At 63.6% G+C, this 27,895-nt stretch overlaps 2 protein-coding genes across 4 annotated transcripts; one reads left to right on the top strand and one right to left on the bottom strand.

Moving 5' to 3' along the window:
• Nucleotides 1-1,196: 1,196 nt before the first annotated feature.
• Nucleotides 1,197-17,430, bottom strand: TCP10L (t-complex 10 like). 3 transcript variants are annotated; one of them, XM_054722278.1, is made up of 11 exons: nucleotides 17,375-17,430; nucleotides 14,398-14,487; nucleotides 14,082-14,184; nucleotides 12,873-13,058; nucleotides 12,097-12,231; nucleotides 11,005-11,163; nucleotides 10,237-10,335; nucleotides 6,814-6,939; nucleotides 5,750-5,834; nucleotides 3,032-3,149; nucleotides 1,197-1,857 (listed from the first exon to the last, which is right to left on the bottom strand). In XM_054722278.1, the coding sequence occupies exons 3-11, from the start codon at nucleotides 14,181-14,183 to the stop codon at nucleotides 1,668-1,670; spliced, it is 1,200 nt and encodes a 399-aa protein (XP_054578253.1). In that variant the 5' UTR covers nucleotide 14,184; nucleotides 14,398-14,487; nucleotides 17,375-17,430; the 3' UTR covers nucleotides 1,197-1,667. The 3 variants fall into 3 exon arrangements, with proteins under 3 accessions (XP_054578253.1, XP_054578255.1, XP_054578254.1); XM_054722280.1 differs by having other exon boundaries at nucleotides 14,088-14,184; XM_054722279.1 differs by lacking the exon at nucleotides 17,375-17,430 and adding an exon at nucleotides 16,922-16,940.
• Nucleotides 17,431-21,625: 4,195 nt separating this feature from the next.
• GPR31 (G protein-coupled receptor 31) lies at nucleotides 21,626-22,570 on the top strand. Its single transcript, XM_008156688.3, has one exon. The coding sequence runs from the start codon at nucleotides 21,626-21,628 to the stop codon at nucleotides 22,568-22,570; it is 945 nt and encodes a 314-aa protein (XP_008154910.2).
• The last annotated feature ends 5,325 nt before the right edge of the window (nucleotides 22,571-27,895 follow it).

Here is a 27,895-nt window from a genome sequence, read left to right as displayed (position 1 = left end):
AGGGGTCCCACTGTGCGCAGCCTGGGTGGGGCCTGGGACCTCATTTTGTTTTACTTTTAATATATTTCTATCGATGTCAGAGAGGAAGGGAGAGGGAGCGAGAGACAGAAACATCAGTGATGAGAGAGAGTCATTGACCAGCTGCCTCCTGCTCACCCTCAATGGGGGTCGAGCCCGCAACCCGGGCGTGTGCCCTGACCGGGAATCGCACCCTGACCTCCTGGCTCACAGGTCGATGCTCAGCCTCTGAGCCCGCCGCCGGGCTCTCAGTGTTCTTTGCTTTTACGCTCGGGGTTTCCAAATGCTCCTCTTCGTCGTGCGTCAGGCGAGTCCGAGGAGCACAGGAGCCGTCGGTCAGGGAGACGTGCACGGTCTGGCGAAAGGCGAGCTGAGTGGGATGACAACGTGTTGGTGGGAGGGTCCCGCAGCGGCAGGAGACCTGGCGGCAGGAGATGGGCATGCAGGCCCACGGGTGCTCAAGGGACACGCAGGGAGCACGGAGGCGCCTTTCTGAGGCAGAGCAGACAAGGACGCGGTCAGAGACGCATGACGGAGGTGCTGCCAGGCCCTTAGAGACCTGGGCCTCCGCGTCAGGGAAGCCGGAGTGGGGTCCCTCTTCCTCCGCCAAGTGCAGCCGGACAAACAAACACCGCAGGTCCCTGCAGGTGCAGAGGAGGCCGCGCAGCCACGGCCCAAGGACGGCGGCCGGTGAGCTCTGTTTGGTGGTGGGTGGTGGGTGGGTGGTGGGTGGATGGTGGGTGGTGGGTGGGTGGGTGGTTGGTGGGTGGTTGGGTGGTGGTGGTTGGTGGTGGGTGGTGGTTGGGTGGGTGGTTGGTGGGTGGTTGGGTGGTGGTGGTTGGGTGGGTGGTTGGGTGGTTGGTTGGTTGGTTGGTTGGTGGGTGTATGGTGGGTGGGTGGTGGGTGGTGGGTGGGTGGTGGTTGGGTGGTGGTGGGTGGATGGTGGTTGGATGGGTGGTGGGTGGTGGTGGGTGGGTGGGTGTTGGTTGGTTGTTGGTTGGTTGGTGGGTGGATGGTGGGTAGTTGGTTGTCTATCAAACTAGGCACTAGCAGCCACAGCCCAGAAACATGAGTGGACAGAGACCAAGGGGCCTGAACCTGCTCTCCAATCTCTGAGTCAAAATGATCTTCAATAAGAAGTTGCTATAAAATATACAAATAGTTATAGCACAAAAGGCTGTGATAGGAGCCGTCTGATTTATTCCCTTTAGTAAGGAGGGGTGTGGTTTCCTTCCTCCTGTGTCTGTTTACGGAGACACGTGTGTCCATCTGCAGAAGCAGGCAAGAACCCCCGGGGCCACGAGAAAGCCGAGCGCCCGGGAAAGCTGAGCACGGATGGAGGGGAAAACCGTGAGGGCCGAGCCCACTGAGTGACTGAGGACAGGGCGCCGCGTGCGCGAGGCCACAGGGTCCACGGAGCCGGCCTGCGGCCTCCTGGGCGTCCTGGCCGCTGGCTGGTGTGGGCCTCACGCTTTTCTAACCAGGACACCAGACACGGCGTCTCTTCCTCCACAACCTCCAGAGCCGTGGGGAGTCCGGAAGTTCGTGTGTGGCCATCACTGGGGGCCGTGACCGTGTCATCCTTTCGCTGTGTCTGTTTTAACAAAACGGCGACGGACGGCGACGCCCGCGCCGTGTTCGCGGGTGGCCTACTTCAGGCCCAGGACACGGCTCCCGGTCTCGCCTCTGACCTTCACCCTCCCGGACGCGAGCTTGATCTCCTGGCGGCCATCGCAGTACACCGTCCTGACGGTGCCGTCGGCGTACTCCCGCCGCTTGAACTCGGCCGTGTGGACGTCCCGCTGCCCGTTGCTGAACACGATGGTCTTATCGCCGTTCCTGGGGGAGGAGGAGGTGGCGTCAGCTCTCCTCGCGGGAGCCAGAGCCGCGAGCATGGAAGGGGTGGGGGCTGGATCCCCCTCCAGGTCTTGGTTTGGGGGCAGGCACGTACAAAGGCTGGGCAGTGAAGGCCCACATGGGGCCAGGAGGTCAGCTGGGACATGCCAGCAGGCGGGCTGGGCCAGCTGGGCCTGGCCATGCAGAATCCTACATCCTGAGCTGGGAGGGTCCTCCGGAAGGAGGGGGAACCAGAGGGTTTCATGATCATCGTTCAGGACAAAGGACCAGAGGACAGGAAGGTGACGCCGATGCTGAGGGCAGATGGTGGGCCTGCAGTCACCCGAGAGAGAAAGGACGGGGGCTGGTGGTGGTGACCTGGAGGGGGAGAGAGAGGAGGGGAGGGGGGAAGAGGGGGAGAGGAGTCGGGGTACATGTCCCACACCCTCAGGGCCTGTGGCTGTCGGGGTGAAGGAGCAGCGAGAGGCGACCTCCCACATGAGGGGCGCCTGCGGGGGGCAGGGTCTTGGCGCTGCTCGTTCTGCCTCAGGAGAAGCACCGATAGCTTCTCGTGTGTCTGAGACGGTGTTGGCGTGTGGCCCGCTCTGGACTCGGCCTCCGGACAGCATGGCCTCAGGTGGGCACAGGCCCGAGGCTGCAGTTGTTTCTGTGGTTACCGTTCCAGCATGCCCACCGCCGGTGAAGAGACACTTAAAAACCAGCGTTAAGCCCATGTTCTCCAGGAAGGGACTCAGGGCCAGTGACACCGTGTCCTGTTATTACATCTGGACAAACATCTACGCTTTCCCCAAAACGACTCTAAAGGGCCCAGCTGGTGTGGCTCAGTGGCTGGGTGTCGACCTATGAACCATATTAAAAACATTTTTAAGAAGTTAGTCTAAATAAACTCTTTTTTAAAGTATATTTTTATTATTTATTTCAGAGAGGAAGGGAGAGGGAGAGAGAAACATCCATGATGAGAGAGAATCATGGATTGACTGCCTCCTACACGCCCCACACTGGGGATCGAGCCCACAACCCGGGCATGTGCCCTGACTGGGAATTGAACTGTGACCTCCTGGTTCATAGGTCGATGCTCAACCACTAAAGAAATTCTTGACTACACAAACCAAAAACTCAGGCACGTCAGATGGGTATCACCTGTCCCAGCACCGACCTGGCCACACTGACCAACGTCCCGTCAGGAAACACGGTCTCCTCTCGTCCGTCATGAAGACGTGTCACTGTCCCGTCCGGGAACAAGATTTCCTTCGAGCCGTCGGGGTAGAATTTCTCTGCAGAATGCACGCTTGGTTATTGAGGCACAATTGTCACAGAACATCCAAGCTCGTTAACCTCCACACCACGTAGTTATGGTTACAAAAATGTCTTTTCTTGTGATGAGACTTCCTAAGATCTAATCTCTCAGCAACTTGCAAATGTGCAATAAGTATTATTAACTACTAGAGGCCCGGTGCAGGGAATTCATGCACGGGTAGGGTCCGTAGGCCTGGCCAGCGATCAAGGCCGACAGGGGCCTTCTGGCTGCCGGCCGGGGCCTTCCTTCATTCCGTGCTGCCCCCTGGTGGTCAGCGCACATCATAGCGAGCAATTGAACTCCCGGTCGAACTCCCGTGGGGACAATTTGCATATTAGGCTTTTATAATTTGCATATTAGGCTATCTATATTATAAAAGGCCTGTGGCTGTAATGCCGTAACGCCATAACAACCAAACAACCAGTCACCTGGAGGTGCACTGATGGGTCCCGCTCCGCGGTGGCACGGCGGGTCTGGGGTCTCGCGCAATTTCACGCGCTGGGCCTCTAGTATAATAATAAAAGCATAACATGCAAATCGACTGAATGGCCGAACAGCGGAATGGCCGTCCGAACACCCTTCCAGATGAAGCTGCGGCTGCGAAGGCCTACTCTTGCATGAATTTCGTGCATCGGCCTCTAGTGTATAGATAGTCACCCTCCCGCACATGGCGTCCTGGGACTCACTTATTTTTAACTGGAAATTCTGTTTTGTTTTTGGCTCCTTTACCCTTTTTTAAAAATGCATGTTCCAGCGTCCCCTTGTCCCTGGGGCTACGCCCCAAGACCCCAGAGGACGCCTGGGCCTGCACACAGCACCAGCCCGACGTGATCTGTCCCCACACACACTTTCTGTTGTTGTTAATCCTCACCCGAGGATAGTTTTCCATTGATTTTTAGAGAGAGCAGAAGGGAGGGAGAAAGAGCGAGAGAAACATCGATGTGAGAGAGACACGGCGATCGGCTGCCTCCCGCATGCACCCCTGACCAGGGCCTGGGATCGAGCCCGCAACCAAGGTACGTGCTGTTGACCAGAATCGAACCCAGGACCCTTCAGTCCGCAGGCCGATGCCCTATCCACGGAGCCAAACCAGGTAGGCCCACACACGCTCACCTTTTCACGCGAAGGAAGCAGGTCCCAGCCTCTCTGGCACGTCCGAACGCCAGCGGCCCGGGGAGACAGGGCCCACGGCCGGAGGCTTGCTGGCCCCGAGCACGGTCTGGGAAACGGCCAGGCTCACCCAGGGCCAGGGCTCTGTTAGCTCAGAGAGGAGGGCGACACTCGGAGACGGAGTCCCTCCCTTTCACAGACGGGGGGGCGACAGGGACGGGACGGGAGCAGCCACTGCGTGTGCCCTCTTAGGCACCGCCCCAGAGGCCACGTTCCCTCCGGGCTCCTGTGGGGACGCTGAAGCCAAGCCCTCCACGGGGGGAGGGGGGCGCCCGACGCGCCTGCACGGAGAGAGCTGGGTCCTAGGACAATCGTCACTGACGTGGACCCCCCGGGACCCCACTCCATGACGGGGAGAACGAACGCCGCAAAGCGAGCGAACGCACGGAGCCGGGAACCCGGGCTCCAGCCAGGGCGCCGCGACCTGGAGTCCACACGGAATGGAGGGAGGACTACGCCGCACACGCTGGCCCATAGTGCACTCGCCAGCCCTCGGCGCACACGCCGGCCAGCGGCTCACATGCCAGCCCACGGCACACACGCCGGCCAACGGCTCACATGCCAGCCCACGGCTTACACCCCGGCCCAGGCTCACACCCCGGCCCAGGCTCACACGCCAGCCCACGGCACACACGCCAGCACACACGGCCAGCCCACGGCTCACATGCCAGCCCATGGCACACACGCCAGTTCACGGATCACACGCCAGCCCACGGCACACACGCCAGCACACACACCAGCCCACGGCGCACATGCCAGTCCACGGCTCACACGCCAGCACACAGCACACACGCCAGCCCACGGCTCACACCCCGGCCCACGGCTCACACCCCGGCCCAGGCTCACACGCCAGCCCACGGCTCACACGCCGGCCAATGGCTCACATGCCAGCCCACAGCACACACGCCAGCCCACAGCGCACACGCCGGCCAACGACTCACATGCCAGCCCACGGCTTACACTCCGGCCCACGGCTCACACGCCAGCCCACGGAGCACACACCAGCCCACGGCACACACGCCGGCCAACGGCTCACATGCCAGCCCACGGCGCACACGCCAGCCCACGGAGCACACACCAGCCCACGGCACACACGTCAGCCCACGGCGCACTCACCGGCCCACGGCTCACACCCCGGCCCACGGCGCCCTCGCCGATGAGCAGAAGCCAAACCACGGACCTGCCGGAGGGTCAGGTGCCGCCCCTTCAGGCACTCGGCGCCCGGCAGCCGCGGGCTCGCCGTGAGGGAAAGAACCGGAGAGAGCGCACCGGGTTTTCATTAAGCAGCTCAGGCCCTGAATCACCGGACGGTGGCCGCCACAGAGAGCCTGCTAAAAGGCTCCCACGTCTCACGTGTGCCCACACGTGCCCTGCACATCACACGCACACGCAGGCCGGCGGCCTCACCTGTCCGCTTGTCGGGAAAGCGCACGACCACCAGGCCGCCGGGGTGGGTGGTGCGCGTCGTCCCCGTGCTGGCGCAGTAGTAGACCTGCGGGCACAGAGACACTGGCGTGGGGGGCGGCGCGTGCCGTCCCCTCGAACCCGGATCTCATCGGGGAAGTACTTCCTGCAGGTGGAGAGTCTGGGCCTTCCCGTTGGGGGCGGGGGCGAGGGGCCTGCCCCTGGGGAGGGAGGTGGGCTCTGAAGAGGATCCTCCTCAAAGCCACAGACAAGGCAGGCGGAGGGCGCCGGACGTGGCGCGGCCTACCCTTCACCTGGACGGGCCCTGACACCTGACCCTGTGACCCTGAACCACACAGCTGGCCGACCCCTCTGCCGGCAGCTGGAGATTGCTGGGGCTGCAGGGACAGGTTGTGGGGTGCAGGGACAAGCTGGGGGTGCAGGGACAGGCGGGGGTGCAGGGGCTGCAGGGACAGGCGGGGGCTGCAGGGACAGGTTGGGGGGTGCAGGGACAGGTTGGGGGGTGCAGGGACAGGCGGGGATGCAGGGACAGGCGGGGGTGCAGGGACAGGCGGGGGTGCAGGGGCTGCAGGGACAGGCGGGGGCTGCAGGGACAGGTTGGGGGGTGCAGGGACAGGCGGGGGTGCAGGGACAGGCGGGGGTGCAGGGACAGGCGGGGGTGCAGGGACAGGCGGGGATGCAGGGACAGGCGGGGGTGCAGGGACAGGCGGGGGCTGCAGGGACAGGTTGGGGGGTGCAGGGGCTGCAGGGACAGGCGGGGATGCAGGGACAGGCGGGGGTGCAGGGACAGGCGGGGGTGCAGGGACAGGCGGGGGTGCAGGAATAATGGTCTATAGTGAGGTGAATGCAGACAATGCTCATGTCTGTCGCTGCAGGAATTATCAGTCCAACCTCCGCCCAGGACCCAGTGTCCCCTGGAGACCGGAGAGCGGGCCCTGGGGAAGGTGAGGACACTCCGCAGGGGCCCAGGTACTTCTCAGCCCGGGGGGGGGCCTGTCTTTGCCCAGCTGCCCCTCCCCCGAGGGCGCGGACCCCGTGGCACGCACCACTCTGTTGTCCGGCAGGGTCTTCTTCACGTCCCCGTTGGAGAACCGCAGGATCGTGGTCCTGAGACCCTCGTCCTCGGAGCTTCCGCAGACCGCGCCGCGCGTCCCGTCCACCTTCGCGGAGACCTGAAGTCCGGATTGAAGAAGAGGCGATCGCCATGTCACACTCTCCCCCTCCCAGTCCTCCTCCGCTGCTGCCCGGTGGCCCGTGGACCCGCCCGTGGCTTCCACGAACAAATGCTGAACCCACAGCTCCACACCGCCCCGGGGCGTGGCCACACGGGAGAACGCGATCGACGGATCGTCCGCCCGACAAATGCCTTTTCCTCAAGCGTGTTAGCCCCGGCCTGGGGAGCCGTGCTCCCGGCGTGGGTGGAGCCGGAAACCTTGGCCCATAAAGGCGGTGATTTCTATGGAGACATGTCCTTCCAGGACTTTCCCTTCCTTCTCACCCCAGGCCCTTGATCCACACTCCACGCACCTTGTCCACAGGACGGACTGATTTCTATTGAAAACGGCAAGTGTTACGTAACTGCGTGGGCATACGCTGAACTAGGAAGTCAGAAAAAATCTGTGTCTTCGAATGTTCGTCAGGATTAACAGAAAGGGAAACGCTGACAGAAATGCTGGCAACGTTTGGGAGGCAGAGCTACCGTGGAGATGCTGAGTGGCGATGGCGATGATTAACGACGTGACCGTTCCTCCTCACCACGACCCCCAGCGCTGGGCTCTGAGTCTGCTCTGCAACCCGTCAGGCAGATCAACGGCGTGCCCCCTGCTGGCCCCCCTGGGCCCCCTGTGCCCCCCCCCCCCCCCTGCTGGCCCCACAACAGCCATCCATCAGCCTGAGGTTTGAACCAAGACCACAAGTTCACCCCAAACCCACCAGGTCAATGAAGCAAAGGTGTGTCCCTCAGTCGTGGGAGATGAACGGCTTGGCCACCAATGCCCCCCAGTGAGGCTTAAAGAGCCGGTTCCCTCTCAGAAATGAAGAGGCACAAATGATACCTTCAGTGCTCCACAGGAGAGCATCATGGTCAGGTGTGTTTGGGGTTATGTTATAAGAAGAGAGAAACATGCAAATGAGCAAACAACGACTTTCAGCCCATCCAGTGAAGGCGAGCCAGAGGGGAGAAGGTGAGGGGGTGAGGGGGCGGGGCAGAACATGGGGACAGGCAGGTGGGTGGGGCTTAGAGGAGGAGGCAGTGGGTGGGACCTAGAGGAGGAAGCAGTGGGTGGGACTTAGAGGAGGAAGCAGTGGGGGGAACTTAGAGGAGGAAGCAGTGGGGGGGACTTAGAGGAGGAAGCAGTGGGTGGGACCTAGAGGAGGAAGCAGTGGGTGGGACTTAGAGGAGGAAGCAGTGGGTGGGGCTTAGAGGAGGAAGCAGTGGGTGGGACCTAGAGGAGGAAGCAGTGGGTGAGACTTAGAGGAGGAAGCAGTGGGTGGGGCTTAGAGGAGGAAGCAGTGGGTGGGACTTAGAGGAGGAAGCAGTGGGTGGGACTTAGAGGAGGAAGCAGTGGGTGGGACCTAGAGGAGGAAGCAGTGGGTGGGACCTAGAGGAGGAAGCAGTGGGTGGGACCTAGAGGAGGAAGCAGTGGGTGGGACCTAGAGGAGGAAGCAGTGGGTGAGACTTAGAGGAGGAAGCAGTGGGTGGGGCTTAGAGGAGGAAGCAGTGGGTGGGACCTAGAGGAGGAAGCAGTGGGTGAGACTTAGAGGAGGAAGCAGTGGGTGGGGCTTAGAGGAGGAAGCAGTGGGTGGGACCTAGAGGAGGAAGCAGTGGGTGAGACTTAGAGGAGGAAGCAGTGGGTGGGGCTTAGAGGAGGAAGCAGTGGGTGGGGCTTAGAGGAGAAAGCAGTGGGTGGGACTTAGAGGAGGAAGCAGTGGGTGGGGCTTAGAGGAGGAAGCAGTGGGTGGGACCTAGAGGAGGAAGCAGTGGGTGGGACCTAGAGGAGGAAGCAGTGGGTGAGACTTAGAGGAGGAAGCAGTGGGTGGGACCTAGAGGAGGAAGCAGTGGGTGAGACTTAGAGGAGGAAGCAGTGGGTGGGGCTTAGAGGAGGAAGCAGTGGGTGGGACCTAGAGGAGGAAGCAGTGGGTGAGACTTAGAGGAGGAAGCAGTGGGTGGGGCTTAGAGGAGGAAGCAGTGGGTGGGACCTAGAGGAGGAAAGCAGTGGGTGGGACTTAGAGGAGGAAGCAGTGGGTGGGACTTAGAGGAGGAAGCAGTGGGTGGGACTTAGAGGAGGAAGCAGTGGGTGGGACTTAGAGGAGGAAGCAGTGGGTGGGGCTTAGAGGAGGAAGCAGTGGGTGGGACCTAGAGGAGGAGGCAGTGGGTGGGACTTAGAGGAGGAAGCAGTGGGTGGGACTTAGAGGAGGAAGCAGTGGGTGGGACTTAGAGGAGGAAGCAGTGGGTGGGACGTAGAGGAGGAAGCAGTGGGTGGGACCTAGAGGAGGAAGCAGTGGGTGAGACTTAGAGGAGGAAGCAGTGGGTGGGACTTAGAGGAGGAAGCAGTGGGTGGGACCTAGAGGAGGAAGCAGTGGGTGGGACCTAGAGGAGGAAGCAGTGGGTGGGACCTAGAGGAGGAAGCAGTGGGTGGGACTTAGAGGAGGAAGCAGTGGGTGGGACCTAGAGGAGGAAGCAGTGGGTGGGACTTAGAGGAGGAAGCAGTGGGGGGAACTTAGAGGAGGAAGCAGTGGGTGGGACTTAGAGGAGGAAGCAGTGGGTGGGACTTAGAGGAGGAAGCAGTGGGTGGGACTTAGAGGAGGAAGCAGTGGGTGGGACTTAGAGGAGGAAGCAGAGTCCCTATGCTTCGTACCCACAGCCTAGGAGGGTCCGAGGTTGAGTGACAGGCTCGTCCATGTACTCGAATACTTAAGGGACGTGATTTCTCATATCCTTGCTCTTGAGATGTAGGTACAGCATTCAGCTTCCATGAGCTCCCCCTGAAAAACCTGCCTGTAACACCCCACGAAGGACAACAACTCCTGAGCGACCCCAGCTGCTCCCTGCGCAGCCTCCCGATGTCCGCACTGACATTTCATCTCCCAGACCATCACTGGGCCTTACTGAGGCCGGTGAGCGGGAGAGCAGGAGTGAGGAGGGCTTCCGACCGCCCGCAGGCTCCAGGGGAGGGACCGTTCGGCGGCCTGGGAGCCGGTGTCCAGGTCCCGGGCTAGCGGACTCTCCTGAGACCTTACGACCCTGGCGGCCGCGCATCCCTCCTCCTCTCCCTCCCGGGCCACCTCCACCGGACGTGTCCTGCTTCAGAGCGGCGCTCTCCCCACGGCTGAGACGTGGGGGCCGAGAGCGACGTGGAAACACCTGCCGGCCACCTGCTAGCGAGGTCTGGGGAGACGCCGGGCACCTGGCTGGGGTGGGGGGGCAGGTGGGGGAGCTCCGGAGGGCGTGTCTGGGGCAGCCTACCCACCTGGCCGGCCGGGCGCCGGGCGACTCCTCCCTCCTGCTCTGTCTCCTTGCCCGTGGGCTGTGCTGTGTGCGGGGAAGAGGCTGGTTCTACGGGAAGATTCTGCGGAGAGAAGAGTCATCGTCACAGGAGGTCACGGGAGACACGGTGAGGGCAGGTGAGGGGGCGGGAGCGAGCGGGTCACCCACATCCGGCAGCATCTCTTCTTTTTTTAATTAATTCATTTTCTAATGCAAACCCGATCATGTCTTTTCCATGATTAACGCTTTTAAATATGTTTTTATAGATTTCAGAGAGGAAGGGAGAGGGAGAGAGGTAGAAACATCCATAATGAGAGAGAATCATGGACCAGCTGCCTCCTGCACGCCCCACATTGGGGATCGAGCCCACAACCCGGGCATGTGCCCTGACCAGGAATCGAACTGTGACCTCCTGGGTCCTAGGTCGACGCTCAGCCCCTATGATGCCCAACGCCCCGGGACCTGGCCCACAGCACCCGCTGGGCGCTGCACGCAGTGTCACTTTTTAAAAATGCAGAAATACACAGAGCGTGGCCGAGCCCACGGAGATCCGTTCAGTTAGTTCATCTTTTCAGCATTAAAAGCAAATCTGAAAAAATTCAACTATCTGTCTACGGAAATGTAATTATTCCAAAACGTTAAAATTACTCTGAGTAATAAATGAAGGATTCTTATCAGACCAAAGTGGAATTTCACCTGCACCTAAGTTTTGACTGTAACCGTGTGAATTAGAACTGTTGTCTAACGTTACCTTTGCGACCGCCCGCGGAGCCGGCTTCCCCTCCGCGCGGAGCCCCGGCCCGGCAGGCGCGGCCTTTCGGATCTGAAGGCGGATGGACACGGTCTTGTCTCCGTCTTCATAGGACACCATTTTCCCTGAATCGATTCTTTCCACCTTTATGTTCACCGGCTGCAGACGGCGTGGGCATCGTTAGGAACAGCCTACCACCCAGAAACGCCCACCAGGAGCCCGTGCTGGGCCTCGCAGGAGCTCGACGGGTGCTGTGCCCTGAAAACAGGGCTGGAGGCCCCCTTTGCCCGTTTGCCCGCCCAGCGGCTGGGGGGGTTGGGGGAGTCATGACTGCACGTAGAGAAAAGATGAGCCATCTCAGCCAAATAGAGTCCTCAAAGCTGGGGTTAAAGTGTGGCCCCGTGGCTGAGCATTGACCTATGAACCAGGAGGTCACGGTTTGATGCCTGGTTTGTGGGCTCGATCCCCAGTGGAGAGCATGCAGGAGGCAGCCGATTGATGATACTCTCTCATCATTGATGTTTCTATCCTTCTCTCCCTCTCCCTTCCTCTCTGAAGTCTCTCTCTCTCTCTCTCTCTCTCTCTCTCTATATATATATATATATATATATATATATATATATAAAATAAAAACCTAATATGCAAATTGACTGAACAACAGAATGACCAGTGGAACAACCGGTCACAGTGATGCACACTGACCACTAGGGGGCAGGCACTCAACACAGGAGCTGCCCCCAGCCCGCAGGCCCCAGGCCAGCCACGGTAAGTGCCAGTGGGGGCCCCTGATCACCCCGCTGCTCACCCCACGGATCAGCCCTGACCTCTGGCCAGGCCTAGGGACCCCCCCCCGCCACCCGGGCACGATTTTGTGCACTGGGCCTCCAGTGTATATATATATATTTCGCTACTTTAAAAGCCGGCCTTGGGCAAGCATGACCCTGGGCGGCACGTGACCCGGGCGGGGGTTGGTTGGGGAGGGGGGCGGAGGGACCACATCCCCGGGAGGCGGGAGCCGGAGAGGAGCTGCGGGGGGGACGCGGGACGGCCCTGGGCCCCTGCTTCCTGTCGCAGGCCGGACGCGCGGGTCACCTGGGAGGAAGGCGCACTCCGGGGTGACAGTGGCCGCCCGAGGAGAGGGGCGCTGCGGCTTCGGGCAGCGTGTCTCCTCGTTGTGTCCTCACCGCCCGGCAGAGGGGACCTTCTTCCACAAGCGGGTTTCGCTGCCTGAAAGGCAAGGACCACACAGGGTTCGGGGCGTCCCAGCGGCTCAGGCCCAGCGGCTGCAGCACAAACTCAGTTTCCCCTTCGACAGTCATGGCCGCGCCCAAGACGAGGGAGGGCGGCCGGAGGGGGACTTTCAGGGTCCCCTCCACGCGGGAGGATCCTCGCGGGCCACGTGGGCGGGTTTCTCACTGTCGTTCTCAAACCGTCCCGGTTCCCAGAAGAAAGGACACCGGCTCGTCTCCGTGGACTGTGTCCTCCGGGAGACGGGACGGGAGGCGAGCCCGTGGCCGAGGCTGCCAGGCCCTTGGGGGGTGTTTCAGGCCGTTCACACGCCGGCCGTGGTCACCAGCCACGGGACCAACAGTGGCCGTGGCCGTGGCCGTAGGTGCCGTCTCACAGGGTCACTGCGAGCCGGCGGAGCGCGCCACGCGCCGGCGGGGAGAGCCCGTGGAGGCGGCTGCCATGTTGTCAGAGGCCTGGCCACCAGACGTGCTGGCGTCCGTGAGAGCCGATCTGGGCAGCGACGGTTATTCGTCATTCGTGGGGACGGGGTCCGCGCGGCGTGGGGAGCTGGGACAGCCGCCCGGCAGGGACGCACCCGCTCCAAAGAGCGACTTTCCGGAAACAGGGGAGCTTTGTACCGGAGTGTCGGGCTCCCTCCGCGGCCGAGGGGAGGCCCCGGATGTCCTGGCGTCGGGCCCCCGCAGCCCCGGGCTCTGCTCCTTCAGGGCGTCCATCTGCGCCCGCAGGTCGTGGAGGATGGCGGTCCAGCGGTCCTGCTGTGACTGGAGCTGCTGGCAGAGCCCGGCCACCTGCCGCCGTAACCGCTGTCGCCGGAGAGAAAGCGCACGGCTAGCGTCACAGTCCTGGCCGGGCACCCAGCACCCCGCCAACGCCGCGCCTCCGGCCGCTGAGGAGCTGAGAGCTCTAATGCCTGCATCCATCTCTATCATTGTTGTTATTTAAAAATAATAATAAGGAAAGGAGAGGGAGAGAGATGGAAACATCCGTGATGAGAGAGAACCATGGATCGGCTGCCTCCTGCACGCCCCCCACTGGGGATCGAGCCTGCAACCCGGGCCTGTGCCCCGACCGGGAATCGAACCCGGGACCTTTCAGTCCACAGGCCGACGCTGTCCACTGAGCCACACCGGCCGGGGCTCCGCCTTGGTTACTCAGTGGAGCTGGTTTCCCATCACTCCACGGGAGGCAGCAGGGGACGCCGCCGAGCACGGGGCTTCGCCCATCACGGACGCGGGCGCTCACTGCACGTTATCACCGACGGCCTGTGGCCAGCGCATCCTGAGTCCCAGGAGCGTGAGCGGACACCCTGGTCGGTGGGAACGGCCGCTGTTTGGGGGGTGGACGCCTCGGCCCTTCGCACCGACACCAGCTCTCCGGGGCCGGCGTTCCGAGGACGGACAGCCCCGCCCTGTGTGGCCACGGCCACCGGACAGGCAGCTCAGTGGGCGGGGCGGACGGGTCGTCCACACGCCAGAAACCGTGCAGGGAGACGGAAGCTGACAGAGTTCGGGGTTGTGTGTGTGTGTGTGTGGGGGGGGGGGGCTGGTGGGACGAGTGAAGTCAGAAAACGCTCCCGCCGGGTCCCGCCCAGTCCCTAGGGCTGCGCCCCTCTTATTTGGGGGCAGGAAGCGGGCGTGTGAGCGTCGGGGCGCGGCCTCCTCTCAGGAGGTAAAGCTCCACACGCGCTCCTAGAGGCGGTGTCTGTGACCGGGAGGCATCGCTCAAGTCCTGCGAGACGAGGACGCGGGGGCCGCACGCCGGGCCGGTGATGGCTGGGACACGGAGTTCCCCCGCCCAGAGGTGGGGCCCAGCACCGCCCGGCTCACCAGCACCTCCTCGGCCGTCTCCCCGGGGTCGGCCCCGGCCTGGGGGTCCTCGGGGCAGCCGGGGTCTGTGGGCGGCTCGGCCTCCACGTGAGCCCCCAGCATCCTGGCGGGAAGGGGGCCATCAGGAGGCGGGAGGCGGGTGCCAGCCCCCCCCCCCGGGTGAGTGTGAGGGACCCCTCATCACCACGGCCCACCTCCCTGCTCGGTGCTCCCACACGGACCCAGGAAACGGCCAGCGAGTGTCTGGACCGCGGAATGGCCCGCACGTGGCCTCCCCTTGGCAACCCGTAGCAACGCGAAATTCACAGAAACTCACTGGGCTCGCGGCCGTCAGCGCTGTCGCGGTGATGGGGCTGTGTCAGCGGAATCTTAGGGCCTCTCAGTCCACAGAGCTGAATGGGCACCCCTAAACACACCAGGTCAGACACCCCCTAAACACACCAGGTCAGACACCCCCTAAACACACCAGGTCAGACACCCCCTAAACACACCAGGGCAGACACCCCCTAAACACACCAGGTCAGACACCCCTTAAACACACCAGGTCAGACACCCCTTAAACACCAGGTCAGACATCCCCTAAACACACCAGATCAGACACCCCCTAAACACACCAGGTCAGATACCCCCTAAACACACCAGATCAGACACCCCCTAAACACACCAGGTCAGATACCCCCTAAACACACCAGATCAGACACCCCCTAAACACACCAGGTCAGATACCCCCTAAACACACCAGATCAGACACCCCCTAAACACACCAGGGCAGATACCCCCTAAACACACCAGGTCAGACACCCCCTAAACACACCAGGTCAGACATCCCCTAAACACACCAGGTCAGACACCCCCTAAACACACCAGGTCAGACACCCCCTAAACACCAGGGCAGACACCCCCTAAACACACCAGGTCAGACACCCCCTAAACACACCAGGTCAGACACCCCCTAAACACACCAGGTCAGATACCCCCTAAACACACCAGGACAGACACCCCCTAAACACACCAGGTCAGACACCCCTTAAACACCAGGTCAGACATCCCCTAAACACACCAGATCAGACACCCCCTAAACACACCAGGTCAGATACCCCCTAAACACACCAGGTCAGACACCCCCTAAACACACCAGGTCAGATACCCCCTAAACACACCAGGTCAGACACCCCCTAAACACACCAGGTCAGATACCCCCTAAACACACCAGATCAGACACCCCCTAAACACACCAGGGCAGACACCCCCTAAACACACCAGGTCAGACACCCCTTAAACACCAGGTCAGACATCCCCTAAACACACCAGGTCAGATACCCCCTAAACACACCAGGTCAGACACCCCCTAAACACACCAGGTCAGATACCCCCTAAACACACCAGGTCAGACACCCCCTAAACACACCAGGTCAGACACCCCCTAAACACACCAGGTCAGACACCCCCTAAACACACCAGGTCAGACACCCCCTAAACACACCAGGTCAGACACCCCCTAAACACCAGGTCAGACACCCCTTAAACACCAGGTCAGACACCCCTTAAACACCAGGTCAGACACCCCCTAAACACACCAGGTCAGATACCCCCTAAACACACCAGGTCAGACACCCCCTAAACACACCAGGTCAGACACCCCCTAAACACACCAGGTCAGACACCCCTTAAACACCAGGTCAGACATCCCCTAAACACACCAGGTCAGACACCCCCTAAACACACCAGATCAGACACCCCCTAAACACACCAGGTCAGACACCCCCTAAACACACCAGGTCAGACACCCCCTAAACACCAGGTCAGGCACCCCCTAAACACCAGGTCAGACACCCCCTAAACACACCAGGTCAGACACCCCCTAAACACACCAGGTCAGACACCCCCTAAACACCAGGTCAGACACCCCTTAAACACCAGGTCAGACACCCCCTAAACACACCAGGTCAGACACCCCCTAAACACACCAGGTCAGACACCCCCTAAACACACCAGGTCAGACACCCCCTAAACACACCAGGTCAGATACCCCCTAAACACACCAGGTCAGACACCCCCTAAACACACCAGGTCAGATACCCCCTAAACACACCAGATCAGACACCCCCTAAACACACCAGGTCAGATACCCCCTAAACACACCAGATCAGACACCCCCTAAACACACCAGGTCAGATACCCCCTAAACACACCAGGTCAGACACCCCCTAAACACACCAGGTCAGATACCCCCTAAACACACCAGGTCAGACACCCCCTAAACACCAGGTCAGACACCCCTTAAACACCAGGTCAGACACCCCCTAAACACACCAGGTCAGACACCCCTTAAACACCAGGTCAGACACCCCCTAAACACACCAGGTCAGACACCCCCTAAACACACCAGGTCAGGCACCCCCTAAACACACCAGGTCAGGCACCCCCTAAACACACCAGGTCAGACACCCCCTAAACACACCAGGGCAGACCCAGCCGCTGTGTCGATGGCTGGCTTTTCTGGCGCCTCCAGCGAAGCCGAGAGGCTTGGCCCCGCCTCCCGGTGCCCCCCCCCCCCCCCCCCCCAGCAGCTCCGAGAGGCGGAGCCTTGAACAAGGGCCGCTAGCGCCCAGCCCCTGCGGGGAGATGCGGGACCGTCTCTCCTGTCCCACGCGGCTCAGGGCAACTGGAAACAAAGCACAAGCAAAGCGGAGGCTCCCTGAGGGGAGGCCCCCCCGCCCCCCGACTCCCCGTCCTCCTCGTTCTAAGGAAACTGGGCTCTTCATCAAAGGGTGAGGCCGCCCGGAAGAGGTCAGGGCTGTGCACACAGACACCGTGGGAGGGGTCTGTGGGCAGCGCACATTTTCACGAAGTATTGGCCATCACCGGCAGCTGTAGCCGAGCTGGGCCGCCCGGCCGTCCGGGCACCGGAAGGCGGCGGTGTGACTCCCGATGGGGCTCACGTGGAGACAAGCGACCGATGTTACTCCCGCGCTCCCGCCCTCTCTCTAAAATCAAGTTTTAAAAATGTAACAGATGAACAAGAGATGCGCTGGCTCAAGTGTCATTTCCTCGGGGAAGAGGATCGAATCTTCCAACGACAAAACTGAAACGACCGGGAAATCCGGTCCCCCGTCCTCCGCCGGCCTTGACGGAAGTTTCCCGCAGAACTCGGCTGCGTTTATCGTTCCCGGACCCTGAAAAGGCACTTTTCCCTCATTTCCCTGAGAGAATAGCTGTGTTTTGGCCCCGAACTCTTCACCCCCTCAGTCTGGGAGGCCTATCCTCAGCCCCCAACCCCACTGTCCCCTCACCCGTCCATGGCGGCCACGGGCCGGGGCCTGCCTCTCGGCCCCACGGGAGAACGCCGGGGAGCAGTGCCGGGTTCTAAACCGACGCCCTGGCTTAAAGGGACACTCCCTGCCCGCTTCCCGGCGCCTGCCCAGCATTAGGATGCACACGACTGGACACAACCCCGTGTTTGCTGACGTGGCGGGAACCTCGGAAGCTCACAGTCCGTGGAGCACGCCTATCACATGCCTATCACACGCCTATCACACGGACAGGGAGCGGGACATGCAAATCCCCTCCCAACGACCCAAAAGGAAAGCTCGGTATCGAGTCTTCAATGTGCACTGAACAGTGAGAGCCCCCCGTCCCCTGCACTTGTTCCTGAGGAGCTAGAACTGCCTTCCGACGTCCGAGCAAACCGCCTGCTGGGGAGAGGCGCGGAGAAAGCAGGACGCGCAGGTTCAGCGGAAGCGAGGACAGAGCCTCGGCATCACGCGGCCCTGCCTCCGGGCCGGCGGCGGCGGCTGCGCGTGTGACGCCAGGTGCGCGGGAGGCGCTGCTCTGAGTTCAACGAGACAATCGGAGACTCAGGAGGGGAGCACACGGGCGCCCCACACAGGCCAAGAAGTGACCCGAACCCGGCCTGGGTGCTCCGGGGTGAGCGTGACCTATGACCCAGGCGGTCAGGGTTCGATTCCTGGTCAGGGCACAGGCCCGGGTTACGGGCTCCATCCCCAGTGGGGGGGCGTGCAGGAGGCAGCCGATCCGTGATTCCCTCTCATCATGGATGTCTCTCTCTCTCTCCCCTCCCCTTTCTTCTCTGAAATCAATAAAAATACATATTTTTTAAAAAGTGACCCTGAACCTCTGGCCATAGCCTCTGCACAGGCCCCACCGCCTCAGGGCCCAGGACAGCTCCTCGTGGTCCCAGGCTCATGTGTGTCTCGGACGGGCCTTTGCTGGCCCGAGGCGGCCAGTTCCCGGTGCTCGGGCCCCTGCCCTGTGACGTCCCGCTGTCTGTCCTGCAGCCCTGGAGTCGGGCCCGGCCGGGCGCAGAGCCCCGGGTCCCGGGCCACCTCCCGTCTCCGCCCGCTTCCCCGTGTGTTCACTCTGGGAGGTCCTCAGGGGCTCCCCGGCGTGGGGAGTGTGGGTTTGGTTGAACCTGCACTAAACAGTGAAGAACAAACAGCTTCTTCACAGGCGGCAGCTGGCACACGTCCTGGTTCCTTATCTGTGGTGCATTAAAAGCTTAGTTCTGCACGATTAAATTTTTCCTGTCGCAGTAAACGACATTCCAAGCGATGTCTCCTGCCTGCAACACGCGTGTGCTAGGAACCCAGCCCTTGTGATGTGCGCGGGGCAGGAGCGTGCGGGGGGAGGGGCTACATTCCTCGGCCCCGACCGCAGGCTCGGCGGGCGCCAGGGGCCCGGGGCTGTGCTACATCCTCCCCGCCGGCAGCTGCTCCCACTTCCCGTTACTGACACGGCTCCCTGTTCTGTAAGTGGCCGGCTCCCCTCTCCCAGGCCCCCCCCCCCCCCCGCCTCCGGGCCGGCGAGTGGGGCCAGACCAGGTGACCCAGGTCCCCGCCGGGGAGGAAGCAGGGCCTCAGGGCGGGCAGCGGACACGGGACCGACCACGTGAAGAAAATGGAGTGTGAGGAGCCTCAGCGGCCACGGGAATCGCGAAGGTGGAGAAAGCCGCAGCCCGTCCACAGGCAGGCCACGCGCTCACCACGGCGCCGCCTGCCCGGGTGTCCGCCCCGCACGCCCTGCCCCGCCTCACCCCGGCCTCGCCGCCTCTGACCCCCTCTCGCCCCCACGCCCGTCACCCCTTTCGTCTGGTCCCGTTGCTTTTACAGATTCGCTTGCTCGTGGGTCTTCCCTGCTGGAACACAAGCCTCTCAGAATCAGGAAGCATTACAAGAATTGCGAGTATTTGTATTTTCAGCACAAAGTGGTAACACTGTATTCTAAATCTTGTTTTCATAAATGAGTGTGCAGGCAAGAATGTAACTTCGCCCCAAAAGAGGTCTGACCTTTGCCCTCGCTGCTGGGGGTCGTCTCCAAGCCCTCGGGTCCAGCTGTGGCCAGGGGACCCGGGCCAGGCCTGGTAACATGCGTTGTGGGCGGGACATTGGGTCACACAGTATCGGCGACCTCCCGGGGGCTAGAGGCTGAGGTCGCCATGCAAGGTCACCCCACCTGCACACGGACCCAAGGCCACCTCCTCACTCGGGGCTCGGGGCTCCCCTCACTGACAAGGTGCTCTGTGCATCGTCAAACGTCTGCAAAGAGAAACCAGCACTGTCCTGACTCCACGGATGCTCCACACATGGATACTCCACACATGTATGCTCCACATACAGATGCTCCACACACAGATGTTCCACACGAATGCTCTACACGGATGCTCCACGCACGGATGCTCCACACAGACTGCTTGCCAGGACGGCCCCGACTCTCCTGCCGTGGCTGATGCTGACCTGTGTCCTGTCTCTACAATAAAACACAGCCATGAACATGACCGCGTGCAGCGGGCTCTGCGAGCCCCTCAGGACCCTCAGACGGGCAGCTGGTGCCAGGCGGGGCCAGCGGTGGGAGGGTCCTCCCTGCAAACTCCCAGCGAGCGGGGGAGAGCCTGAGACGCGGTCGATCTTGACAAACCTCCCTCTGGCCGTCTTCACACGGAAAAGAAAACCCGGGGGGGGGGGGAGGAATCAATAGAATCAGACGTGTGCGCAGGTTAGAGCAGACTCCGCTCTCGTGTGAGTGTGGGAACAAGCGTGTGCGGGAAGGCACGCCGTTGAACTGCGGGAGGACAGCGGTCTTCCACGTGGGGAGAGAGCTGAGGAAACGGCTGCTCCGTGTTCCCAGGATGTGTGTGATGGGCGTGCAGTAGGTGGGTGCGTGCTCACAGGTGTCACTGTGGCGTGCGGGGGACGTTGCTACAATTCCGGGCGCTCGGAGGACTTCCTTAGAAGAGGAAGAGGCGGCTGAACCCACTGGCCGAGACGGGCGATGTGTGCCGTGGCCCCGCTGGAGAGGAGCCGCCACGTCAAAGCCAGAGGCCACGGGCCAGTTACCCGAGCCAGCAGGCACGCCGGTGCTCGGGCGTCCGGAGGGTGGCGTTCCGTGTGCACAGCAGCGCCGCGCCCCGCGGGAAGCAGCTGAGCACCGCGGCCTGGGTCCCGGCGGCCCTGGGCTGGGAGTCCTGCTCCCGCCCTCCCGGGCCCGGGGCCCGGCCTCTCCGTGCCTCCCTTCCTCGCCGTGAGCGGCCCGGGTCCTGCAGCAGCTCGGCGAGCACACCCAGCGGATAACAGCCCGGCCATGCGCCCGCGCACGCTGCCCGCACCTCAGACTCTCACTCCGGCCCGGCAGCAGGGCCTCGCCGCCGCCTCCCAGGTGAAGGGGCGGGCGCGGGCGTTACCTGCTTCCCCAACCTCCGTGCTGCCGAGTGGAGACAGAATCACAACGAACGTCCATTTCACTCCAAAGCCAATCAGGCTGAACAGAACCAAGGTGAGTTGGGGTCAGGACCAAGGTGAGTGGGGTCGGCTGGGGGTCGGGACCAAGGTGAGTGGGGTCGGCTGGGGGTCGGGACCAAGGTGAGTGGGGTCGGCAGTGGGTAGGCTGGGATTCATTGCACAGGTATTCATTGGCTCCCATGAGCACGTTGTGCTGTCCCTAGACCTGGAGCGTGCCGCTGGGCTCACGGACTTGACCTTGTGGTGGACTCGGTGCGTCTTGACCAGCATCGATGTCACGGTGCTCAGGGCAGCGAGGCCCAGGGTGCAGGAGGGAGGGACGGCCCCTCAGCAGGAAGCAGAGCGTGACCAAAGGCCAGGCCGTCGGCCCTCTTCCAGGCGAAGGCGGGAGCCGGTCTGACCGCCGGGTGAACTGAGTCAGGCGCAGGGGGCTCCAGCTCCCAGGAAGCGCCCGGCTCCCCGGTGCCCCCTGGGCCGCTGAGGACAGAGCCGCCCCGCCGGCCTCGGGCAGCAGCTGGGACTCGGGCCGGCGGGCAGTGACCACACGTTCCTCTTTTTCAGGCAAAACAAAACCGAAGCCGCGGCGGGGGTTTCGCTCCGCCGTTCCCAGGCCGGTTTCAGTTTGCCTCTGACTGTTCCCGCTGCCTCAGCGCTTTCCCGCTGAGAAAATGCAGAAGCTGGGAGCTCCCTGGTGGGAGAGGCGTCCCTTCCCCTCGGCGGCCAGAGCATCTCCGCGGGCAGGCTCTGCGCTCGGCCGCTCGGAGCCGGCCCCACGCGGACCCGCGGGCCATGCCGCCGGCCAACTGCTCGGAGCACAGCGTGGGGGCGGAGGTGGCGGTGGCCTCGCTGCTGGCGCTGGAGTGCGGGCTGGGCCTGCTGGGCAACGCGGTGGCCCTGTGGACGCTGCTCTTCCGCCTGAAGGTGTGGAAGCCGCACGCCGTCTACCTGTTCAGCCTGGTCCTGGCCGACCTGCTGCTGACCCTCTGCCTGCCCTTCCTGGCCGCCTTCTTCCTGCGCCACAAGACCTGTGCCCTCGGCCGCGCGCCCTGCCGGACCCTGTTCTTCCTGTGGCCCCTCGGCCGCGGGGCGGGCGTGGCCTTCCTCACGGCGGTGGCCGTGGACCGCTACTTCCGAGTGGTCCACCCGCACCTCAAGCTCAACCTCCTGTCCCCTCGGGCGGCGTGGGGCGTCTCCGGCCTGGTCTGGCTCCTGATGGCCGTGCTCAGCCACCAGGGCCTGCTCGTGCCCGAGGCCGAGTGCCCGGCGGTGGACCCCAGCACGGGCGTCCCCTCCGGCCGCGCGTGGCAGGAGGCGCTGTCCTTCACCCAGTTCATCCTGCCCTTCGGCCTCGTGCTGTTCTGCAACGCGGCGATCATCCGGACCCTGCGGAAGCGGCTCCGGGCCCCGGGCAGGCAGCCCAAGCTGCAGCGGGCCCGGGCGCTGCTGGCCGCCGTCGTGGCGCTGTTCGTGCTGTGCTTCCTGCCCAGCTTCCTGGCCCACGTCGCGCTGGCCGTGTGCCGCGGCGTGGGCGGCTGCGGGGCCCGCCGCGCCCTGGGGCTCGCCGCCGACGTGGCCAGCAGCCTGACCGGCCTGCAGAGCGTGCTGAACCCCGCGGTGTACTGCTTCTCGAACCCCGCCTTCAGGCACTCCTACCGCAAGGTCTTCCTCAGCCTCCGGGGCCGAGGGCCGGGCACCCAGGCCCCAGGCTGCGACCTCAGAGACTCCGACTTCTGAGAGCAGCCGCCACCCCCACCCCGGGCTCGTGGGAGCCCTAGCCCCTGGCTCGTGGGAGCCCCGGGACCTCGGCACCAGGGACCCTTTGTCAGGATCCGGACGAAGAGAAGCCTCGAGACTGCACTGCGAGGAGAGACCACAGTCGTCAGCAAAACTGAGGCTCTTCTTCGTCTCATTCGCCAGGACTTCCTTCGGCTGCTGCACGAAACAGCCGCCGATCCAGACAGGACGGGCCCTCCCTGGTCCCCGAGCGGCTGCCGGTGACGCGGCCACATGGCCGCCCCCGCAGGGCGTCCGGCGTCGGTGGGGGGGAGCTGAGCCCGGTCCTCTCACTCTGGCTGGTCTCCGTGAGTCCTGGTCCCTCTCTTGGCTTGTTGGTAAATGCGTGTGTGCCGCTTCCCGCCTGCTGCGCGGACGGACGGGGTCGTGCCCCCGGGCGGGCCACGGGGCGGCGGGGGCAGGGCTGGGCGCCCATCTGCCCAGGTTTATGCTCGTCGCGTTGTTGGCACGGCCTGTCCGTGACGTCGGACACAGCCCAGCGCCAGGTCATGGGACAAACGCTTTCTCACTAAACGTCTCAGAATCCCTCCGGACGGGTTTCTGGGTTTGAATTCGCAAATGCCTCTAACACTCCGCGGTGTCCCCGGCTGTGAAGCCAGGGTGCTGGGGGCCCCGGGAGGAAGCCGGGCTGAGGGGCCAGGGCTGTGAAGGGGGATCCCCCTCGATGCCGCGCACAAGGGGGCAGAGGGCGCCTGGGGGCCTGCTGGGAAGGGGGGCGGCTGCATCGCCTCACCTCATTCCTCTCACGTGGAGCTCACGGAGGTGACAACAGGTGTGAGAGTCGCCTTCCTGACCCCCTCACCTCCTCCTCTGCTCAAACCTGGACGTGGGGTCCCCACAGGGACTCAGCCACGTGCTCAGAGAAGGCACAAGGGCTGCTTTGGAAAGACGGGGTCCCCGCGGCCACACCTGGCGGCTGCTCACCGGGCCGCCTCCCGGGAGCCAGGCCTGCGTGGCCCACGGAGAGGGCACGGCTTCCCCCGGAGGGTGGGCCCGCGGCCTCTGTGATGTTTAAGGCTGGAACTCACAGGCCTGGGCAATAGAACATGGCACAGCCACGGCCCCTCCCGGAGCTGTCTGCCCACGGGTGGGGGATGGGGGGGCTTATCAGACCTGAACTTGACGGCCTGGCCACGGGCCCCACAGCAGCGCCCCGAGGCTGCCCGGGTCCTTCCTCCCAAGTGCACAGACGCTCAGGCCGAGGGGCGTGCGAGCAGGTGCAGACAGGAAGGCCGGTTCCTCTTGCCGGGCCGCCCCCCCCTGTGCTCCCTTTCGGCCGAAAGCGAGGCCTCGGTTTCCTCCCGGAGCTCCCGTGGTGCAGCCTCAGGTGCTGCCGGGAAAGCCGCCTTTTCACAGCGTCATGTCCACGTCAGCTCCCTCGGGCGTCTTTACAAAGCACAGCCCTTTGTGTCGAGGTCACAGAGGAAGGGAGGGGGAGAGGAAGAGGGGAGAGGGAGAGAGGAAGGGGGAGAGAAGGAGAGGGAGGGGGAGGGGAGGGGGAGGGGGAGGGGAGAGAGAGAGGGAGAGAGGGAGAAGAAGGGAGGGGGAGGGGGGGAAGGAGAGGGGAGGGGGGGGGAAGGGAGAGGGAGGGGAGAGGGGGGGAAAGAGGGGAGAGGGGAGAGGGGAGCATCCAGGATGAGGGAGAATCATGGGTCGGCCGCCTCCTGCACGCCCCCCACTGAGGATCGAGCCCATAACCCAGGCCTGTGCCCTGACCGGGAATCGAACCCGGACCCTTCAGTCCGCAGGCGACGCTCCGTCCACACAGGCTTCCTGACCGGATCGCCCGATCACCTCTCCGGTGACGCTTCCTCGCCATCCCCTGCCCAGGGCACCGAGGGCTGTGCACTCCCCGCAGGTCACTCCCGCCCCCCAGCCCGAGGTCTCAGGCCGTCTGACACCACAGGTGCCCATGCGGCCCAGGTGGGCAGAGCCCGCCCTCAGGGGCCTCCCAGACACGGCCCCTCCCCCCCTCCCGTGACCCCAGGAGCTGCAGCTGCCCCCCCCCCCAGGTCACATGTCAGCCGGGCAGACGGGGAAGTCCCAGCGCAGTGTGGCTGCCTCGCGGGCTCTCGCTGCCGGCTCGTGGGCAGAGCCGGCGGCCCTCCTCCTGCTCAGCCCGGGCCAGCTCAGCGCGGCCGGTGGGGACCAGCAGCTTCTAGAAAATGCGGAGCCTCGGCCAACTCGGGTTCCGGCCGGGCCTGGGAGGGGCCTGGGGTCGCCTCCTGACCCTGCCCACACGCAGCCGGGTCAGTGCCGAGGTCGGGGCCTTGGGGTCCAGGCCCTGCTCTGTCCCTTCCCAGCTCTGTGGCCCGGGACACGTCACTCAGCCGTGACACGGGGCGACGCGGGCCAGCGGGGAGCGTGTGGGACTGAACGCGGTACCGCCGGGCGGCTGAGCACGGCGCCTGCCCGTCGAACGCGCCAGCGGCTGTCACTTTGCTGGTGCGAGTGACCGGCGTGAGCTCGCATCTCCGCTGACGGCCCAGCCGGACGGGGCCTTTGGGGACCGCTTTTCCCTGCGCACCCTCCGCGCAGAGCCGGGGGGGAGAAATCTGCCACACGGATGTTTGTGATGGTTTTCTTCCCGGAGAATCCTTCAGGCCTCTGTAAGAATTCTGCCCCATCGGGTTCTCTTCCACACGTGTGTGCGGTGGCACCGGGGCTCAGACATGAGGGTCAGGCCGGCGAGGGCCCGTCTGAGGGGTCTTTGGTGCCTGGTCCCCGCGCCCTCGGACGCCTGCCGCTCTGCGCCCAGACACTCCCTGCTTTAAAGAGGCGCTCGCCCTCCTCCGAATGACGTCCTCTGGGCAGGAACGGACTCACAGGGGAGTGGGGCGGACGGCGGACGATGGGCCTCCGACCACAGCTCTGCCTCCGAGCGAGCCTCAGCCCCGTTAGTGCTGGGCCTCCCTCTGGACAGCAGGTGCCCGGCCTCGCCCCTGAGTCCCAGCCTCAGCACCGCCCGGGTCCCGGCCCGTCCCCAGCCCTCAGCACCGCCCGGGTCCCGGTCTGTCCCCAGCCCTCAGCACCGCCCGGGTCCCGGCCCGTCCCCAGCCCTCAGCACCGCCCGGATCCCGGCCCATCCCCAGCCCTCAGAACCACCCGGATCCCGGCCCGTCCCCAGCCCTCAGAACCACCCGGATCCCGGCCCGTCCCCAGCCCTCAGCACCGCCCGGATCCCGGCCCATCCCCAGCCCTCAGAACCACCCGGATCCCGGCCCGTCCCCAGCCCTCAGCACCGCCCGGATCCCGGCCCGTCCCCAGCCCTCAGCACCACCCGGATCCCAGCCCGTCCCCAGCCCTCAGCACCGCCCGGGTCCTGGCCCGTCCCCAGCCCTCAGCACCGCCCGGATCCCGGTCTGTCCCCAGCCCTCAGCACCGCCCGGATCCCGGCCCATCCCCAGCCCTCAGCACCACCCGGGTCCCGGCCCGTCCCCAGCCCTCAGCACCGCCCGGATCCCAGCCCGTCCCCAGCCCGTCCCCAGCCCTCAGCACCGCCCGGATCCCAGCCCGTCCCCAGCCCTCAGCACCACCTGGATCCCAGCCCTCAGCACCGCCCAGATCCCGGCCCATCCCCAGCCCTCAGCACCGCCCGGATCCCAGCCCGTCCCCAGCCCTCAGCACCGCCCGGATCCCAGCCCTCAGCACCACCCGGATCCCGGCCCGTCCCCAGCCCTCAGCACCGCCCGGATCCCAGCCCTCAGCACCGCCCAGATCCCGGCCCGTCCCCAGCCCTCAGCACCGCCCGGATCCCAGCCCGTCCCCAGCCCTCAGCACCGCCCAGATCCCGGCCCGTCCCCAGCCCTCAGCACCGCCCGGATCCCAGCCCGTCCCCAGCCCTCAGCACCGCCCGGATCCCAGCCCTCAGCACCGCCCAGATCCTGGCCCGTCCCCAGCCCTCAGCACCGCCCGGATCCCGGCCCGTCCCCAGCCCTCAGCACCGCCCGGATCCCAGCCCGTCCCCAGCCCGTCCCCAGCCCTCAGCACCGCCCGGATCCCAGCCCGTCCCCAGCCCTCAGCACCACCTGGATCCCAGCCCTCAGCACCACCCGGATCCCGGCCCGTCCCCAGCCCTCAGCACCCCCGGGGTCCAGGGCCGGTGCGGCTGCTGGTTGGACGGGAGTCACTGGGAGGCAGGCTGTCGCTGACCGAGCTCGTGGAGAAGGCTTTTCCCGACAGAACAGCCGCACTCCCGAGGGTCCACACCAAACGCGCCGTCGGCCTCGGCAGGTGTCCCCACGCCACGCCCACCCGTCACGCCGCGCAGACCAGAGGCAGTAACGGTTCTCCACGAACCCGACTCACCCACACCCACACCCTCGTGGTCCTCACCATCGGGAGACACGCTCCCATAGGCCCAGAATTCAGAAAGCTGGGGAGAGGGGATGGCTTAACGTTAGAGCTTCAGAAAGTGCCTGGTGAGAGATTTATCGCGTCTTTTATTTTTTAAAATATGTCTTTATTGGTTTTAGAGAGAGGAAGGGAGAGGGAGGGAGAGAGAGAAACATCAGTGATGAGAGAGAACCATGGACCAGCTGCCTCCTGCACGCCCCACACTAGAGGTCGAGCCCACAACCCGGGCCTGTGCCCTGACTGGGAATCGAACCCTGACCTCATGGTTTATGGGACGATGCTCAACCAATGAGCCGCACTGGCCGGGCAATTATTTCTCATCTTTTAAAGTAAAATCTCTTTATTAGTTACCATGCCCTTAAAATTGTCCTAAAATAGGTACCCTAAAAATACAGAGAGACCTTATTTCCCAAATCACACATATACATTCATACAAACACGCATATGCCGACACCAAAGCAAACACGGGTCAAACACACAGAAACACAGGCCGTCACCCAGCGGAAGCCACGAAGGAGCCGCTCTCCGTTCGGTGAGTGTTAAAGGCAAGGAGTGAACTGCAGCACTTTCACAGTCAGACTTTTAAACTCAATTATTCTGAGGGTTTCATTCCAATTTCCAGAGGACATGTGTAAGGTTCTGTTAAAGTTCCCGCACTGCGGCCCACGCCACGGTGTCCTGCGGGACTGGGGAGAATTTGGGTGGCTGCCAGGGAGCATGCCTGCGGGTGCGGCCTGCGGCCAGCAGAGGGCAGCTGCGCCCCGTCGAGGAGGCCGTGGGCCCGCGGGCAGGTCACCTTCCCAGCCGCCGCGGCTCCTGAGAGAGGACCGAGGTCGCCGAGGGCCGGCCTGCACTCTCAGCGGGACGTGGCTGCCTCGTCTCCCAGTGAAACGGGTTCAGAAAAAGGAA

Source organism: Eptesicus fuscus, chromosome 10 (assembly GCF_027574615.1).
Source record: "Eptesicus fuscus isolate TK198812 chromosome 10, DD_ASM_mEF_20220401, whole genome shotgun sequence".
NCBI lineage: Eukaryota > Metazoa > Chordata > Mammalia > Chiroptera > Vespertilionidae > Eptesicus > Eptesicus fuscus.
This window is presented reverse-complemented; position numbering and strand designations above follow the sequence as displayed.